The sequence below is a fragment of the Apteryx rowi genome, unplaced genomic scaffold (genome assembly GCF_003343035.1).
Source record: "Apteryx rowi isolate R43461 unplaced genomic scaffold, aptRow1 scaffold_108, whole genome shotgun sequence".
NCBI classification, from domain to species: domain Eukaryota; kingdom Metazoa; phylum Chordata; class Aves; order Apterygiformes; family Apterygidae; genus Apteryx; species Apteryx rowi.
The window spans coordinates 1,411,678-1,428,476 of record NW_020447286.1 but is presented as its reverse complement, the minus strand read 5'-3'; the positions used below and the strand labels follow the sequence as shown (position 1 = coordinate 1,428,476).

Genomic DNA, 16,799 nt, shown 5'->3' with positions numbered 1-16,799 from the left:
GTGTAAATAAAAGCAGCTATGCAAGAGATAACAGTTGCTGTGAATGGCTAAGTAGTTGCATTTCAAAAAGGTGTGGGGAGAAGACGAAATCCCTGGTCTGATCCTTCCCTGGGTTATCCTGGCGTTGCCTGCTGCAATGCCTTTGCCTGCGGCGGGATTCCTCCTGCCTTGCAGCAGGAAGCGGAAGGCGAGGGAGACCCTGGCTGTGCCTGACCTCTGAGACGGCTCCCTGCGATGCAAAGTGCACCCTCAAGTGCCGCTGACAGGCAGTGGCATGTGAGACTGCCCTCCTCACAGCCTGACCTGGTAAGTGAGAATCCCTGGCTAAGATATTACAGTGATAGAAACTTCAGAAACACCTAAAAAGAGGGGGAAATAGAAACAGAGCTTGAGATGAGGATTAGGTGTGATGCCTATGAAAAATCAACATAGACATTAGAAATCACTTGTAGAAATTCAGTACTTCTCTAAATAATGTCTGTGATTTCCTCCAGAAATTCTCTCTGACAACTGAAACACCTAAATGCCAGGCAAGAGCAACCCTCCCGATGACAGCTCCTGTATAATTTCAGAGTATGCTACAGTAGATGCCACCTGAATTGTATATTCAAAATATGTCTTGTTTCTTTTCTTCACTTACTGTCCACCTGGGGCAAAAAAAAAAAAATGTTTGTAAAGAAACTCATGTGAAAATTGTGGAAAGCATGAGTATTTTTGCTCAGTTCTGTTCTTTGCAATATAGTTTCCATATCTGTATATTCTTTGCAAGGACACAGAATAAGCTCAGGCATCTGAGCTGGGGGGTCATAAAATCTAACTAACTGATCTCTCTAAGCAAACCAACATATTTTGAGTATGCTAGATCATTACTTCTAGAAAGAACCAGACTTGATATAAGGATCTCCAATGATGGAGGATTTACCCCTTGCCTAAGAAAGTGATTCTTCACTTACATTAACAAAACAGCAGAGAATAGATTGCACTTACTGAACCAGGTCTAGGATAAGGTACTTTTCCTTCATATAGAGCCCAGTGGTATTCAGGTCCTTCTTTATGAGCATATGGTCCATTGAAAGCCGCTCGAACACTTGCCATATGGTAGACACATATAGCATATCCTCTAAATATATTGCTATGAAGTAAAATTCAAAGACATTATTAAAACAGTATGTGACACATTCATTGCATATAACACTGGTGTTACTATGTAATTAAGACTACATCACACTTCAACAGTGTTCAGGGAGAAACATTTCTTTGTGTTTCCTGTATGTTTTTCTTATAACCACTGTATATGATGTCCTTTACGCAGTCTTTAACATATTTATAACATTTCTCTGAAACAGTGTGGTGCTGTTATCCCAAAATTTGAAGTTGGTAAACAGACACACTAGCTCTAAATTAGTTGTTTGCAGACACAGAGAAAAGACAGACAACAGAACTCAGGTCTTTATGTCTTTGATTAGTTATCTAAACAGTTGACTATTTTCCCTCTCATAGCTTTTTTCTATTCTGTGTACCTTGGAGAGGTGGGAATAATCCAATATTGACTGAAATGAACCAGAATCTTTCTATGACATTGGACAAGAATATTGGACAGAATTGTTAGTAAGACCACAAAGATTGCTGTATATAGATCAACTTTTATGAAGGCATCTTTGCTACTTTTAAATTTTTGGGGCATAGTTCCAAAGAAGCAATTCAGTTTTCTTTTTGTTTGTTTGTTTGTTTGTTTTTTTAAGTTGGCATCAATGCTCTGGACAAAACAATTATCTCTGAGGAATCCAGAAGATGATCCAGATCACTTTACATATTATTTGCATAGAGAACCAGTAAGAAACTGTCTACTACATTCCTAGTAGACCAGATCTGCCTCTCTTCCAAAAACGTGAATCAGGAGAGCAAAGCGGTGTCAATAGCACAGCTGCTCCCCTCTACCAGTTGCATCCTAAATTAGCCGTTAGATCACCACGAAACAGTACTGCAAGCTAACACTTGAACTAGGCTGTTGCAGAAAAGGAGGCCACCAGCAACAGCACAACTAACATTTTAGACTTCACCAGGAAGGCAGAAGGATTTAAGCTGCTGCCTACTTAACCTTGAATCACAGAGGCCCTCTGAAAGGATCCCAGGCTGCTCTCATAATCATGGAGGAGAGCATAAACTTGGGCACAAGAAAATTTTCAAGCAGAGGAACATTTGATTAATTTATGTCTTTCTGGGAAACAGGTAGACTGGATCACTGTGTGATATTTCAGGCTTCTGAATGTCATAGTGCAGTTTTTACATTAAAGAGGAAGTACATTGTGAATAGAACAGGGAGTAAATTGTTTACTATATGTTTGCTATGCGGTGTTTATCATGCAGCTTCCATCTCAACAGGCTGTTCAAACACTCCTCTACTGCTATTACTTTTTCTTCTAGTTGTTTACCTTGTAGTGTTGAAGAGTCCAAATATCACTGGGTTTTTGTTATCCCGAGTTTGTAGCAAAAACACATCTTCTGTAAAATGTAAATGCAATGTTATTTATAGCGAACTAGTCTTCTCAGTCTCAAAAGAGACACTTTGTTGTTTGTTAAAGGTGTGATCTTATTTTACTCGTATATGGTACTCAATTTCATGTAGGTATTAAAAGTTGTCTTTAAAAACAGTATAATAAGTAAAGGCATAATTGATGATAGTCAACTCCATATGTATAAGACTTCATAAACCTTGGAATCAAAACACTGCCAACCACTTCCTGATAATGAATACAAGTACAATATTTAAGGGTAAGATGAATTATCATGGAAGTTCCTATTTTATACAATGGTTTTAAGTTTGTTGCAATCTAGGATATTTACCTAATTCATCAAAATGTGTATCAATTCCATTTCTCCCTGGCACAGAGCAGACTAGCCTGGTTTTGAGGAAAGTGCTCCATTTATTCACCAGCATTCGTTGTCCTCCCATATCATTCTGTGTAGAAAGAAACAAATGCTGATGGTAATTTGGATGAATACGTCTAGCAGCACAAACATCTCTGCTGAATTACCCACTCATTGTATCTTGTAATGTTAAAAGCATACATTTTCAAACCACATGTGCATTACTGATACTATTTCTCTGGAGTCAGTTTTCAGTAAGATTGCAATGATCAAGTCCAATTGTCAGAAAGAGCTGTGGGTTTGTAAGAAATTTTTTAATTCCATATCGTATCTATGGCTAGTTTGAACTGTTGTAACCCTTTCATATTTCTCATTTTTGTTAACTGAATGTACCAAGTACATCAGCAAAGTTTAGCTTTGCTTTAGGAGCTCAATGCTTCACTGATGCCCTAAATCTATTTATAGAGCTGGTACAGCTGGGACAATGCAAGCGTCTACATGGTGCTCTAACAATGTCTCAGCAACTTAAAATTATTTGCCCTTTGTTGCGGTTGACTGATCTTTTTCTGCTGTTGGGACTGTCAAGAAGGGGAGAGGGGATTAGTGCAACTTAGTGATGGGACTCTGTAACCTTCATATAGCATCCTCAAAAGCATGCAAAGCCTTATACTCAGGTAGACTGTATAATTGAATGCTGAAGACTCTTTTAGGCTTTCAAGACTCTTCTCACAACTTTAAACTACTGAAATTAATTGATTAACTCAGCTTTGCACTGAAATCTTACAAAAACGAATAGACATCTGCTTTCCTCAGAAAAGTAGAAATAGACAGAGTAGCTGCTCCTGAATTCCAAAACCTGGTACAGCTCAGATGAGAAGGTAAAAGCTGGATAAGTCAGTTCTTAATAGCCTTTAATGGACAGCTAGCTCTCTGTATTTTTGGTATTAGTTAAGTCAAATTTGATTTATAACATATGGAGGGAAGGCTGCAAAGTTAATGTCTAGATGATAAAGCATTCAGAGTTTTGGACGTGTGGAGGAGAAAGGTCTGTGGGATTTTGGATTAACTCATGGTTAGAGATAAGAAATTCAGGTGGATATATTTCAGACAAGAGGGAACTATTAAAATAATATATTCTGACATCTAACAGAACATAGGCCAAAGAATTATACTTCAGATCTTGATTCAGGCTTGAATTCAGAATGCTAACTAGTGCTGTGAACATTCAAATCTTAGGTTGCAATTTGGTACCCTGCATACCTCAGATATTTTAAGTCATATGTGAGTACTCTGTAAGAAATTTTAATAAGCAATATGATGGTGAGCATATGTGACATTTAGCATACCACTCAACTGACAGAACATTTTTGACCTGTATCATGCTTTATGTGCATCAGTTTTAGGAAAGTGTCTCCTACAGTTAAAGAAGGAAGGATGCAATTTGCTTCAAAAACCAAACTGGATGCTAAGAAATTAATTTATTCCTGCCTTTAATCAAGCAGATATAGTCCCAATGGTAATGGGAGATCTCCTCTCATCAGCCTTACCTTTGATCAATTAATAGAAGAGAAATGGACCCAAACATCATCAGGTGTTAGGAGAGGATCAGTTGTGGGTAGCTTAAACTGGGGAGCTCACATCTTAACACTGCTCCTCTCCAGCAGCTACCTGACTTCTCTTTGTTGTGAGTGGGAGCAAGGAGTCAAAAAGACATCAGTCCACTAGGTGCATGGTCAGAGTGGGAAACCAATCATCAAGCAGGGCAGTGAGGGGAGCAAGACCTCTCCTCATGTCTTTTCTGCTCCTCTTGGTAAACTTATGCCTGGCTGTAATAATAATTTGCTGGATAATTCAATCTTTTTTCCTAGTTTCCTTATCTGCAAAAAGGGAATGATTTTCCTTAGTGGCTGACGAGAGGAAGAGGAGTGACAGATGAAACGAAAACATTAATAAGCCACTATTTATAAAACACTCTGTAGACAGTTGACATTGGGTCCCTCTTATCGTTCATGCACTAAAAAAGAGGTTTTCAAAATTTACAACTGGCTGCAAAAGCCATCAGATTGATAGGACAGCTGTTGAGCCTGCACAAATGGAGATGAGTCATGTCAGGTCCTTGCAGACAGAATAGGGAAGGCAAGAGTGAACGTCAGAGAGGGCTGGTGGCTGGGCTTGTCCCATCACCTGGGAATACAAGGGGCCCTCAAGTTATATCAGCTGGAAGAGCTGCAAAAGGCTTTGGACCTGCAGCCGATACTGAGGATGATGGAGCCATGATGTGAATAGAAAATCTGGTTGGTAAATGAGTCCTGTGGGTAATTACTATTACTGTTACCACAAATAAACACAAAGAGAGATGGAGTTAAATAACATGATTTCTGAACTTTGCCCTCCCTGAAGCAGAATTCAGCTTCAAGCCTAGATTTAGGGTTAGATTTAGAGTTTTCTAATGTTTGAGAAAGTTTAGATATAGGGTTTTCATTCAAAGCTATACCTTACTCGCACATGCATTAACTGATGCCATATTTGCTGGTGGGAGAAGGACTGAAAAAAGGAGCTTGCTTTTTTTTCATTCAACTAGGGAATAAGGAAAAGAATCTTACCGCACACACGCGTCCTACTCTGGTATAAATGGCATGAGTGCTTGTCTCTGCCTCCAATGCTTTTTCAGTAAAGAAGAAATATACTTTATTATCATCGTGGTCTTCATTGTCAGGAATCATGTATGAGCCAACAAACTTTGGTTCTTTAAAAGAAAACAAAAATGAGTTGAGGATCAAGTTAATTAAAACATTCTTTTTTTTTCAATCTTTAAAAACAACTAGTAGCAAAGAGAAAAATAAAATGAAAGAATTAAAGATCTGTCAGTCAGAGAGCTACCAATGGGGAACAGGGTGATGGAAATAGGAAAAAAAAAATTATTTCATGTGGGTGGGTATCTACAGAACATGTGGAAAATATTAGTATTAAACTATTCTTGTAGCTCTAATTCACAAATCAATATTCCTTTGTATATGTGTATAAAAAAGATCTCTTTCCAGTCCTGTTCTCTAGGGTTTATATATTTTAGTTTGGGTTAGAATAAAACTTGGCAGTGTACTCACATAACAATCTCTGGTCCCATACAAATCAGACATAGGAATGACAACCTCAGCTTCAGACAAACAGCCTTTTAGATAAAGAGAAAGGTCTGATAGTTCAGCCAATAGATGGTGTACAGACTTATAGATAGAAGATGCTTTGTGCATCTTTGTCATGAAATAAAAACCTTCTGAAATTTTTCTGTTTTGACTTTTCACTGCAAAATTGAAACTGCAAAGTTTGAACTTTGGTCTCTGCTGTATGTCTTTTAACCGCAAACCAAGCAGAGCAGTGAACGATTTCATCTCGCAGAACTGTAGCAAAGCTTTTACTAGCTCTTTCAGTAAGAATGGCATTCATTCCATTGGTCTGAGTTCATAAGAGGCAGCGGGTAATGTAAGTATTTTCTAAATTCTTGTTTTATATGAAAACAGTCTTATTTTTAAGACATTGCTAGAGAACATTTGCTTGATAATTTTCTGAAATGGTTTTCACGGTGCATTTAAAAGTATTGCTTGGCTACAAATTTAAAATTTCAAGTATAGAAGTCTGAGGTCTTAATTTCAAGAATCCTAAATTTAAAATAATGAAAACTTCCAGAGAAGGTTGAGAAGAAGAGAAAATTTACTTGCTTGTTGGTGTCTATATATGACTAGTTAAAACATGCAAGTCAACAAAGGTCTAAGTATTGGACTTAAGTAGATATCAGAACATTTTGAACACATATTTATAAAATTAATGTAATTGAAGTCTGAGGTCGGATTCATTCAGGAAAAAGCATGCAGCAGAACTGTTTTCTCTCTTTTTTTTAGATTCAAGACAAAACTGTCCTGGAATTTTAGACAAAAAGCTTGCATGTCCTTTCTAGCTAGGTTTACTGAAAAGATGATGTTCTCCATATGAATCACTATAAAAAGGCGATTACTGACTCTCCTTGCCAAACATTAGCTGCAACTCTGTCACTATTAAGATGAAAAATGTCAGTACTATTGGAGCAAGATAAATCAAGGTTCTGATTCTACATTTCACAGGAAATTTGAGTATTATGAAATTCAATTTCATTCCAAATTGAAGAATAGGAAGCATTTTCTAGATTTCCCATCACATGAATTTTCTTAATATTTTTATTCTTGAATATTTCAATGTTTTTATTTAAAAATAACATGCTTTAACTTTTTATTTAACTGTATAATCTTCATATTTTTATTATTTTATGTTATTGCATGACATCTCTATAGCACACAACTTGGCAAAAGGTTCAGTTGTTTTATTACAACATTAAAGACAACATGATCTCATCTAGCAATTCTAAGTAGAAGCTCCTATTAATTAAATAGAGAATTTAAAAATATTACTTTCATTATATCTGAAATGTCATGAAATAATATAAAATATCCAGAGTGTAAACTAAAATATTTTTAAAAGTGAAAAATGAAGGATTCCAAAGTCGTACTTGCTAAATCCAATATGTAATCAGAGTAAAATTTTCAATTTGTTCATCCTGGCAGGGAGTTTTGTTGAAATCAAAAGAATTTCATTAAAAAGATGGTTTAATCAAATTCATCTTCAATTCGATAATGTGTTCATGGATAATATAATTTTAATTTCTGGTTAACAGAGATTCTCTAGTTATATAAAAGACCTCTGATTCCATGTTCTTCCTTCTTCTACTTCCTGTACCTTTCAACAGACGCTCATTATCGGGTTCAGTTCGGATATGTGTCATACGATTCATAGCATGAAACAGAGCAGCATCTCTTCCCCAGTAGTCACTGTAGAGTCCAGTAAAAAGTTCACCACCTATAGACCGTACATTAAACAAAACAAACAAACAAACAAAAGATCATACTCTGCTTATTAACTTCATTACTTATGATGGGGAAGACATGGCTCATTAGTCTTTACTCAAATTCAGGTGGGAAGGTGAGTCAGTAAATTATATGTACTTTAAAGAGTGCGTAGACATTGTTCCAAGCTGCGCTATAACACATTTGCAGTTGGAACAGCATGAGGACAAGATTTTGAAACTTCGTTAATGGGCTCAGCCCTATTTTCAAAACTGACCCAATGACTTAGGGATAGATTCACACACACAAAAGGTAGGTGCTAAAATACCATCTAACTGCAACATCAGGCACCTAAATTGCCTCGGTGACTAGCCCTACAGATACCTATCATTTGTCAGCACCTAAATGTTTACCAATGCAAAGATCTCTCACTTTGCTTCTGGCTTTGCTTCTGAGCATGTCCTGAAGTGCCCCAGTCCTACTAATGAGAAGCAGTTAATTGCTTGGTCGCAGCACTGGAGGGGACATGTTGGTTTTATTATTATTTTAGAGATGTTGAATAGCTAGCAAAAAGACCATAGCAACTTTTGGGAGAGAAGAAATGTTGGATGAGTGGACAAACAGGGGCCAGAAAATGAGATTAAAATTCAGCAGCAGGTTTCAGAGTGCAGTGCAAAGGAAGACTAGTGGTAACTGCCCTGAACGTAAAGCACATGCTCAATATCCTGAGGGGCTGAATTCAGTTAGCTCCTCAGCCAGAGAGATAAAAAGCAGTACCTACCACCTTAAAGCGAATTCCATAAACAAGCAAAAAAGTTTGTGAGATTGAGGGGTCTTTCCAGGCAGCCTGCTGGAGTTGTTCCACTTCACCTGGCATAACTACTGCATGGGCATAACTTGCTAGCTCAGCAGACAGAGGAAAAGATCCTCTTTTTCTCTGCTACAGCAATAACGTGTTTTCAGATCCTTAAAATATTCATCAGAGTAGGGCCAGGACCTGAGATCTCTTCCATCCTGCACAAACAGTGGTGAATATTTGCTGAAAAATTTATGGGAGCAGAAGTCATGTTCGATTTTCAAAAGGGTTTAGGTGGCATTAACAAATTAAGTAACCATTGTAAAATATCATACATAAAATAGTGGGTGCCAATAACTTTGGCAAATCTATCTATAGTTGGGGACAACTATATAAGCATAAGGGGATGGATATGGGGATACATATATTCAAAAATCTGGCCCGTTTGACCCATCTAGAATTGCAATGCTGGATGTATTTTATTTTCAGTGAAATACAAGCAGTAATTCTACATTGTAGTAATACATGGGTGCATTTCTCTCTTAACTGACCAAGCATTAAGAATAATATATTTTATATACATGTGGGATTAAATCAGAAATTTGTTAGGCCTAATTTTAAAAGTAGACAGTTATGGTCACTAGGTGGCAGCCTTATGTTATAAAATAGTACAGCAGGCATAAACTGCACTAAAAGAAGGAAATAAATTATTTCCAGCTCTTGGATAATCTGAGTGAAGGTTTCAGTGACACAGCTTCCTACCTCCTAATCAAAATAAACACAACTGATCAATTCAAATAATAACATTTGCTGGCATTTATTAAAGATTATAGCAAAAGCAAAAGTTTTGCTCATTGGTCTCCCTAAAAGTGTGAATTTTGTTTTTACTAAGAGATATATATTAATTTAATGGTACCATAAGCCTAAATAATGATTCTGAAAAGTTTAGAGGAGTTTGGCAGCTGGGGCTGGTTCACAGACCTCTGCTGATTCAGAGCTGAGCATAGTTTTCCCTTAGGCTTCACCTCATGAAGAATGGATATTACCTTGTAAAATACATGGTGGTGGTTTACTGTAAAATATTGGCAAGTGAAATTAAAAGTAAATATAAATTATTGCATCAGTAGAAGTTAACCAAAACTAACAGAGGGCTTAATTTTTTTTTTTTAAACAACTCGGAGGTACTTAAACAGCAAAACTTGCCAATGTCTGAACAATGTTCCAGACAATATTTATGACTACAATTAATGAATTACACCAGTCATAAATCCTCCTTTAAAAATTTCCATTGGATAAATATATCAGACTGTTTTTTTATTGCAGATTATGGTGCACTAATACAAAACATGCTGCTTCTATCCTTTCAAAAGGACAGTGAAACATGGAAAAGGCATCAATCCAGGGCAAAGGACTCTTCACATATTGCTAGTGATTAAAACGGACATTTAGAAGTTCAGGCAATCAGAAGTTCTGATATGAAGCTTATTTATTCTGTCTGACACATGTAAAAAGCACCAGTATATGTAGTTGAATTGCTGGTGTGGCATTCCCCCATAAGCCAGAGTAGCTGATCACTGATTTTATCTGAGCCGTCCTGAGAGGAGCACTAGACATCTCAGTCTTGGCTCGATATTGTTCCATGAAATATATTGTACAGATACGGAAATTAAATCTGATTTTTTACCTTAGAGTGCTACTAAACATGAGACAAGTAACAAGTGTGAACAGACAGGTGAAGGACTCAAGAAAACAATAAGTGAATACCAATGAGCGGGGCTGGCAAAGATCTCAACACAAAAACATTCAACTTAATTCTGAAAACTTTTACACTTTTGACATTAAGAGGATCTTCACTTTTCCTCTTCAACAGGCTTTTGATCATGTCCTTTAAATCCATATTAAAAATTCTAAACACTGGTAGATTTTTACACGTGCTTCCAGTTTAGAAGTTACTTCAGGTTGTGTTTTGAAAAATCCTGGCTAAATTTCTATTTGTTTCTCTCTGTTGAAAAGTTCTAGCTACTATACAAACAACTCACCCCTATCTTGGTCATAGGGTTTTATACTGCTGCTTGATCACACTAATAAACTAATATCTTCCAGTGAAAATCAACTGCAAATTGAGCAATTTCATAGAGCTTTCACCACTCCTTCCCTCTTACAGTCAAAACTCAGCTTCAGGAGGTTGGTATAAACATATATTTGAAAAGTACTTGCTAAAATCTAACTGATAACTCAGCTTGGTTTCTCCAGCTAAAACAAAACATCCCATGGTCCTCATATAACACTTTTAGCTCAAGTGATAACAGGACACTTTTTAGGTATTCATTTAGCTACTATTCATTTTCGAAAGCAAGTACACCAAACTTTAATTGGGACCACTTAAAATATGTTTTTATTTTTTGCTCTATTTTTAGAGGAAAAAATGAAAGAAATCAAATACTACATTTTTCCTCTAAAATCAGCAAGAATTCCTAGATGATGAACCTTAAGGTGAAACAGACTGAAGCACAAAATCTTAGAAAATACTGATAAAATTTCAAAGTTTACATAGCACTCTTTGCTTTCCTTATTTTAATTGTTTAATTAAGTGTCTGGATATTGTAATTATAGACCATAAGCATACATGCTACTCAGGGTGGGTGAGTTCACAGTATTTCTGCAGTCATAACATAAATGATTATTATGAAAACGTTAAGATATGTCAATTTAATTAGTACATAGGATATATATGACTGCATATAAAACATGCAGGGAGAAGTTTCACTAGATTTAGGTCTATTCATACCTACCTTTTTTAATATACTGAAAATGCCTTTCATATGCAAAGTTAAATAGAACATATTAAAAAAATGAGTCTGATTTTCACTACATACAAGTTAATTTTGTGAGGAAGAAACATGCTTTCAGCAGCAAATATGATGGATGAAATATCTTTTGTTTTATTCTCGTGTTAATACCCATGCATGCTTCGCATTGGGAGGTTCCTATTACTAATTAAGAACCCATATTTACTGTTTTTGATACAGCTGAACTACAGAGTACCTCTTGTGGTCCCTACTGGAGTCTCTGTTTTTGGGAACCTCCAAATTCTCAGGTCCTTTTTGCATTTTATGTGCCCTGTCTATTGCTATTAATTGTGGCAGAATAAAGCACACAATTAGACAAGATATTTTTCATTTTTGGTATCCATTCAGGGATTTTCGACATTCTCCCTGAAGAGACATGTGACAGACCTTTTCTATCTCATACATGGACTCACTAATTAACAGACCAACCCTACTCCCCAATAGCAATCTCTATCACAGAGTAACGACAATTATTTTGACTGAACCCTGTTACAAACAGATGTTGCTTTTCAACTCTGAGTGAAAACATTCTTGATTATTTTAGATTTTATTAGATATAATTTATATTCAAATGCATAGGCATTCATTTAAAGCATTTAGTATGTACACTGCATTATTATAGACAGGCTGCTTCTACTTCAGAAGTGGGTTTCCTTCATTTGTTTTGGGCATTTTTTGTGTATCTGCTTCAGACTGAAAAAAGTAATGGAAACAAGCTGTTATTCCTCAGCAGTGCTTCTTTTTGTATGAAATCCCTATTGTATTACTTTTTGTGGAATGGACTAACTCTATTATGAATAAAAGAGTAGAAACTAAGCAGTGTGTTTCATGTGTTTCCCTCACTGTCAGCCATATCTACCTTTCTATTTTTTTATTAATCACAACTAAAATTAAAATACAAATTCACATTTGTAGCAACTGATACTTTTCACAGTAGAAAACCACTAATTCAAAAGAGGTTAGTTATTTCTGAACTGGTGAATAACTAAGTATCCTAGTATATTAGTGTTTTGGTTTTTTTTTTCTGTCTGTAACTCAATTATTCTGTCTTCTGTTCTGAGAGAAAAATGTCATTTTTTAGTTTGTTTTCTAGAATAAAAAAAAAGATATAAATATATGAAACTGTTCTAAAACTGTTATAACAGAGACTATTATCAGAATGGATTCTCTTGATGGAAAAAATATTCAAATGTAATATAAGTTTATCACTACTTGCTGATGAAATATTACAGCTATCAAAACACACAGGCATAAACTAATTTATCAGCTTTCAAGAACTACTGTGGTCTAAGTTAATCAGTGTGCATGATCTGATATCAAAAGCAGTTTGGGCTATTGAAAGCAGATGGGAGAGTTCATTAGAAATGAAAGCCAAACGTTTTAAATCCAATTTATCTAAACACATACATTTTATTCAACCTGTCTGCCATCCAATATCCATTCTGTTTCCTGATGCTGACAATAAATTACTAAAAGTTAATTGTTCATAAATTGAAGAATTCATCACAAGCTGCTTTACCACGGGGTCAGATAACCTGTAATAAAACTTACTACAGCATGGATATTTAGTTTTAAAGCCAAGTCACGAACTATTATTTTGTTGAAGCAAGGATTTTAACTGAAGTGTTGAAATATATGAAAAGATACAGCACAAGAGCTTCTCTTTCTTCCTAAATTAATCTAGCTATATCTGGTTCTAATTAGGTATGCTGCAGATGATCTTTCAAGCTGAATAGCTTTTAAACTTTGTCAAAGGTATGTAAAGTTTCATTGTTAGTCTAATCCTCATTCTTCATCATTTGCCACCCTGGTGTAGAACCTGAATTAGTTCTGCTTCATACAGAGGTGGAAGCAGATTTTGAATCATTCTGTTAGAGAGGAAAAAGACAAAACTGTGATGTGAAAGCCTGTGTTAACAGGTTTGTGTAAAACCTGAGCAAGGACACACACGTCGGCTGCATCTCCGCAGGAGGGCCAAGGCCACTGGCAGCCCTGGGAGCAGGCTCCAGGGACGGTCTGACTCCATCCCAGGAGGAGGCCAGGCTGTGCTCCGGTCTCCTGTGACTACAGATTCAATTTCTAAAAAAAAAAATGGAGTTCACAAAGAGGAAGGGAGCCTCCAAGCTTTGGGAGGGATGACTGGAGGATCAGCGCTCTCGGGTGCCTGGTGCTGTTGACAGCTCCGACAACGGGGACATGCCCACCATGGGCTGGAACCAGGACTCTGGCTGAATGAAGGAGCATCATCTTCCTTTAAAGCACACTCAGCCTTAAAGGGCTCAACTTCACTTTCAAAAAAAAACCCAAAAAACTTTAATACGTGCCATATTTGCATCTGTCTTCCACCCTCTTCAAACTGGTACGTGCAAAGCTAAAGGATCTACATTCTGTAGTCTGAAGAACAGTCTGAGGAATTAATTCTGTTTCTCTGACAAACTGTGTCTCCAGTTAGTAGAATACACCAAAATACAAATTTCTTTAGCATATTCTTCAATAGTGTTTACTTCCAATTGAAATGGAAAAAATAAACACCGTTAAGAATGTTGGTATAATTTTTAAATAACATTCTATGATCACTTGAATTTTCTCAGAAATAGTTGTAACCAAACTATTTATTCTTTGTATTTGAAAGCTAATTTTACTGGAGAAGATTTAATTTTATTCCTAACAGAAAATACATTTTCAATGAAGTTGGCATTTTAAGAAATCTCTGTTTCACAGAAATCTATTGGCACTCTGCCTAATTCTGAAACCCTGTTTGTGTCTAAATGATAAACAGCCTCGTAAAAAAAATTCTTACGATTCTTGTATAGTCAGTAAAGAAACGTGGGTAGGTTTGACTATTTCTGCAAGACTATCCTTTTTGTCTAATTAGTTTTGTAAACTTCAGTAGACAGGGTTTCCCAGTGGAGGCCTAGAAAGCAGCCTCTAAATAACTTTCTCAGGTCTCACTACCCTTGATGAAGAGATGAAAGTTTGTCTCTTTTTTGCAGTTGCATCAGTGATCTGATAAAAACACTTCACCTCCCCCTGCTACTCTTGCAGCTTTACAGAACTGTTAGTTTTATGACCTAGGTCTTATAACCCTTTGTCAGTGGATGCCCGAGAACCACCATATATCAGAGGAAGGCCTTATATAATGAATATCTCTTTCAGGTAAAACTATAAGGATCCATAGGACCTCCCACAATTCAGGCAAACTAATGAATAGGCCAGAAACTCGATCACTAATCATCAGTCTTGAAGTGTTCAGTGGGACAATCTGGCTTCCATTTAAGCAAATAAAATTCACATTGATCTCACAGTAGGAACATGATCAGGTTAATTTATTTACTTAGTTATGTCTGAGTAAAGGTTGCAAAGGACTTCAAGATTAGACCATGAGGTTTCAGGCCTACAGCAAATTCCACGGGATGAATCTTTGTTCCCATGTCAAGCTAAGACTGGAACCTGTTAAAAATTGCAGAAACAATTTAGAAACAAGAGTGGAGGAAAGCATAACAATCTTTACTTCATGGATTTTGGAAGGTCAGTCAAAATACTTTTTTTTTTTTTTCTGATTCTGTCAGGACTACTTAAGTCATGAACTATTAAGAATTTGAGGAACAATGTCTAATAATGAACAATATTTTGATGAATTGCTACAATATGAAAGATTTAACATTACTAGTGGTGATTCTTCTTCTAAGCAGTTTGGTGATGTAAAGGAATGAAAAAACCTAGCCTGTAAAAATATGTCTATCACTCATGGCCAACAGTTCCCTATCACTATGGGTGACCTGTATCATTTTAGTTCACAATTAGAGACTTTAGCAGTCTGATTTTAAGATCCAATTTTAAGATTTGAAGTCAAAAGTAAGTGTCAAAGGGTCTTTAAATCCTAAACTATTTTTATTCCTGAAAAGTTGAAAATTTATACTTGATCCTTGGATTCTTTTTTTCTAGCTCTCTCTTTCAGTGACTGTTCCTTTTGAATGCTCAGTTTTCACCTTGTTTATGTTTCCTAAAAACACAAAGCCAATGTGTTACTCCCTAAGTGCATCTAGCTTTCACCCTTTACCTGCTGTTCCAGTCTATTTTTAGCCAATGTACTATAATATTGCCTAGACTGAATTTGCTTTATCTCACAAAATGTTTTCAGGAACACATTAAAGAGGGAAAACATACGGTTTGCTCTGCTAGAACTTCTAAGGTCCCAGCCCTTCTGTGATATGCTTACCAGCAAAACACAAAGTGGAGTGCTATCATCTCAGCAGTTTTCTAACACTGTAAGACTTAGACTGAATTCTGTTTTTATAAGTATCAGGTATAAGATCAACCCTCCTAACAGAGAATCATCAGTTTTGGGTAGCTTTATTAGAAGAAGGTGTTGAAAAAAGTCTTCTATTTTGAACTTAAAAAAGCTAAATTTTACATATACAACAAATGCCTCAGATATGAAAAGTTAAACTTGCAAACATTTTTATAGGATGCCTGTTATTCAGATTAAGTCTCTGAAGATGAAAAATATTAATTTTTGTGTATTTCTTGCAGGTGTAAAAGACTAAGCTAAACATACTGTTGTGCTTTGAAGGAAAGCAGGAAATTATTATTCCTAAAATTACACGACAACCAATTACCCCTGCAGAACAGCGCACATAAAATACCATCTACTCACTTTTATGAGACACTCTTGCTGAAGTTATCACTGCCTGGAATGTAAAATTAATGTGGGCAGCACCATTAGGATTAAGTCTGACATGTGGAAGGTTGCAATGGAAGGCTGACAACACCTCGGAGTGCTGAAGAAAGAGACTTAGGGTGACAGACTGACAGGACCCGTGAAGTTTGAGACATAAAGATCATTACCAATTAAGATGGAGGTGAAGGAAGAACTGGGGTCAAAAGGGCACCTGCCTCGTCCTCTCTCAAATTTGTGCGATTCCAGTTGAAACAGATGATCCTTAAAAAAAAAAAAAGTCACAGAAAACAGCATAAACACTACAGGCAAAGAAAAAAGTCCTTAGAGACCAGCTTAATTTAGTTATACCTTTGTTCTGGATAGACTTCATTAGGGACAAAACACAATTATGATTGCTTACTGATATATTTGTCATGAACATTTCTACAAAGCACCTTTGTGTGTGCACTGCCCCAAAAGAGTCATTAAAATATGCACTAAATTTAATGTTTCGTTACTACAGCAATAGGGAGTAAAGGTTCCTCTGTCTTTCTCCAAATTATCTAAAAATTAGATAGATATCTAACTATGGAATGTATTTTCCCTTTTAAACATTTTTTTGAGTAGTTGTTTAATATATCATGCTGTGTTATCTTCTGTTGGTAGCTTTGAGGCTTTTATATATCTTCTCCATGCAAGTATGTTTTAGGAATGAATCCCTGATTAGAGTTTTCAGAGCAGATATGATTTCTGCAGTG

At 36.1% G+C, this 16,799-nt stretch overlaps 1 protein-coding gene across 1 annotated transcript in view; it reads right to left on the bottom strand.

The window, feature by feature from the left end:
- The window catches only part of SEMA3E (semaphorin 3E), a 143,505-nt gene that overhangs the window by 21,482 nt on the left and 105,224 nt on the right, over positions 1 to 16,799 (bottom strand). The window contains exons 5-10 of the mRNA XM_026071298.1: positions 16,230 to 16,323; positions 7,630 to 7,749; positions 5,472 to 5,614; positions 2,845 to 2,959; positions 2,433 to 2,502; positions 988 to 1,132 (exon numbers count right to left, since the gene is read on the bottom strand). Coding sequence (XP_025927083.1) covers positions 988 to 1,132; positions 2,433 to 2,502; positions 2,845 to 2,959; positions 5,472 to 5,614; positions 7,630 to 7,749; positions 16,230 to 16,323 — 687 coding nt within the window. The remainder of the gene's footprint in view (positions 1 to 987; positions 1,133 to 2,432; positions 2,503 to 2,844; positions 2,960 to 5,471; positions 5,615 to 7,629; positions 7,750 to 16,229; positions 16,324 to 16,799) is intronic.